Source organism: Lepus europaeus, chromosome 5 (assembly GCF_033115175.1).
Source record: "Lepus europaeus isolate LE1 chromosome 5, mLepTim1.pri, whole genome shotgun sequence".
Classification (NCBI taxonomy): Eukaryota; Metazoa; Chordata; class Mammalia; order Lagomorpha; family Leporidae; genus Lepus; species Lepus europaeus.
This window is the reverse complement of record NC_084831.1, coordinates 119,128,949-119,131,576: the sequence shown is the minus strand read 5'-3', so window position 1 is coordinate 119,131,576 and position 2,628 is coordinate 119,128,949. Positions and strand designations below refer to the sequence as shown.

General features: G+C 65.6%; 1 protein-coding gene across 2 annotated transcripts; it reads right to left on the bottom strand.

The window, feature by feature from the left end:
* Positions 1-380: 380 nt before the first annotated feature.
* On the bottom strand, positions 381-1,898 carry LORICRIN (loricrin cornified envelope precursor protein). Of its 2 annotated transcripts, XM_062193612.1 has the most exons (2): positions 1,769-1,898; positions 381-1,510 (listed from the first exon to the last, which is right to left on the bottom strand). In XM_062193612.1, the coding sequence occupies exons 1-2, from the start codon at positions 1,896-1,898 to the stop codon at positions 609-611; spliced, it is 1,032 nt and encodes a 343-aa protein (XP_062049596.1). In that variant the 3' UTR covers positions 381-608. The 2 variants fall into 2 exon arrangements, with proteins under 2 accessions (XP_062049596.1, XP_062049595.1); XM_062193611.1 differs by having other exon boundaries at positions 381-1,898.
* Between the last annotated feature and the right edge of the window lie 730 nt (positions 1,899-2,628).

Sequence of the window (2,628 nt, the reverse complement as noted above, 5' to 3'; positions counted from 1 at the left end):
CTGCTCCGACCAGATGTGCAAAGCAGGCCATGAGAGACCGCACTCTTGCAGTGCAGCCCGCCTTAAGCAATCTCCAGGTTCACTGAGGAGACCCACAGTGGCTAGCAATCCCGCTGGGGGCTGCGTAGGGAAGTCTTTTTGCATTTGGGGACCACTTCAGGATTGAAAGCCACAGACCAGCATGTTGAAGTCTTTGGTCATGGCTGGCCACAAGCTGTCCTCCCCTGCTGACTCCCATTCATCCACTCATTCTTCCTCCAGGGAATATTCGTGGGATGCTTTTAAGTGAGGCTGAGGGAATGGAAGCATGGGCAGGAATGCAGCAGGAGGCTTGAATCTGGAAGCCACAAAGACTGCTCGAGACTCAGAGATTCCCATGAATTGCAATTTTATTGACTGCTGAGGCACTGAGGTCGGGAGGTAGTTGTACAGAAACCAAGGAGGAAAACCGCAGAACAAGATGCAGCCTGAGCATTCAGCGGCTTCTTCTAGGTGAGTCGGGACTTCAAGGAGTTGGAAACTTCGTGCAATATCATGAGAGCGCTAAGCCCACGGGCGCCCACGGAGAACACCTGCAGCTCCTCCTTCTCCGTGGTAACCCGGGGGCCTTATTTGCATGGCCAGGTAGGCGCCTGCTTCTGCTGGGTCTGGTGGCACACCGGGACGCCCTTGCCGCCGCCGGAGGAGCTGCCGCCAGAGGAGCCGCCCCCGCAGCCGGAGCTGCCCCCGGAGGAGCCGCCTCCGCAGCCGGAGCTGCCCCCGGAGGAGCCACAGCCGCCGCCGCCGCCGCCCCCACCGCTGGAGAAGCAGCAGCCGCCGCCGCCGCCGCTGCCCCCGGACGAGCCGCCGCAGCCGGACGACCCCCCGCCGTAGCTCTGCTGGGGCGCGCACGAGCTCTGGGTGGAATGCTGCGAGAAGTAGCCCGAGCCGCCGCCGGAGGAGCCGCCGCCGCTGGAGCCACCGCCACAGCTGGAGCCGCCGCTGGAGCCGCCGCCGTAACTGTGGCACTGGTACAGCTGGCCGCCTCCACCGCCGCCGCCCGAGGAGCCGCCGCCGCAGCTGGAGCCGCCGCCGCTGGAGCCACCGCCGCAGCTGGAGCCGCCGCCGCTGGAGCCACCGCCGCAACTGGAGCCGCCGCTAGAGCCGCCGCCGTAGCTGTGGCACTGGTACAGCTGGCCGCCGCCGCCGCCGCCTCCCGAAGAGCCGCCGCCGCAGCTGGAGCCGCCGCCGCCCCCGGAGGAGCCGCCGCCGCTGGAGTAGCAGCCGCCGCCCCCGGAGGAGCCGCCGCCGCTGGAGTAGCAGCCGCCGCCCCCGGAGGAGCCGCCGCCCCCGGAGTACTTGACGCCCCCTCCGGAGCCGCCGCCGCAGCCACCGGAGCCGCCGCCCCCGGAGGAGCCCCCGCCGCAGCTGGAGCCGCCGCCGCCGCCGCAGCTGGAGTAGCAGCCGCCGCCCCCGGAAGAGCCGCCGCCGCCGCCGCCGCCGCCGGAGTACTTGACGCCGCCACCAGAGCCTCCGCCGCAGCTTCCGGAGCTGCCGCCGCCGGAGTGGCCGCCGCAGCAAATGTGGGTGTGGCCGCCGCCGCCGCCGCCGCTGCCGCCGGAGTGGCCGCCGCAGCAAATGTGGCTGTGGCCGCCGCCGCCGCCGGAGTGCTTGACACCGCCGCCGCCGCTGCTGCCGCCGTAGCTGGAGCCGCCGCAGCTGGAGCCGCCGCCTCCACCGCCGCAGCTGGAGCCGCCGCCTCCACCGCCGCCGCCGCAGCTGGAGCCGCCGCCGCCGCTATAGAAGCCGCAGCCGCCGCCGCCGCCGCTGCCGCCCCCGCCGCCGCCGCCGCCGCCGCCGGAGGTCTTCCCGCAACTCACGGGCGGGTAGGGAGTGGGCTGCTTTTTCTGATGAGACATCTTGTTGAGCAGGAAGGGGACCCTGGAAGAAGAGCAGAGAGCATCCCTGGACCAGCTGCAGGAGGATGCTGCTTCCATGGCAACAGCCGCCGCTCCTGGTAGCCTGCCTGGACCAGGCCCGAGCTCTACTCAGGTCGTACTAGGTCAGCCTGGACCCCGACGTGGCCGCTTTTGGAAAAGAACCAACACCCGCTCCCAAGCCCCAAATCCTTCACTAAGCTTTAAACAGGCCAATCAATGGTGCTTATCCTCTCTTCCAACTCTCCCACTCACCTGTCCTGTGATTTGGGGGCTAGATCGACACCCACACTCCCATCTCTTTCTCATCGCTTGTAAAGTACAAAGTTTTGAACTCATCATCGCTCAGGTCCCTTCCAGTTCCAACACTGATTCCCTGAGTGCAACTAGAAAATTACCACGAATCTCTGCCCAGGAGGGGTTATTGCACTTCATCCCACCACAGCAGAGGGAGGCTGTGGGAACGCCAGAAGGCTGTTGGAATTCTTTCTGTGCGAAAGCTCTTAGCTCAAACCTTTGGTCTGTTCCACTGAGGAGACTGTGAACCAAGGGCTACTTTATTAGAAAAGGCAGGCCCGGGAAGCAGGGGTAGGGTCCTGATGGTTCCTTAGACCACATCTCAAAAATTAACACTAGAGTAACTTCTTATTTCCTTTAGAAATGGTCCAAGAGGGCCTGGACCGGAAATGATACGAAGTTCTGCCTCCTGAAA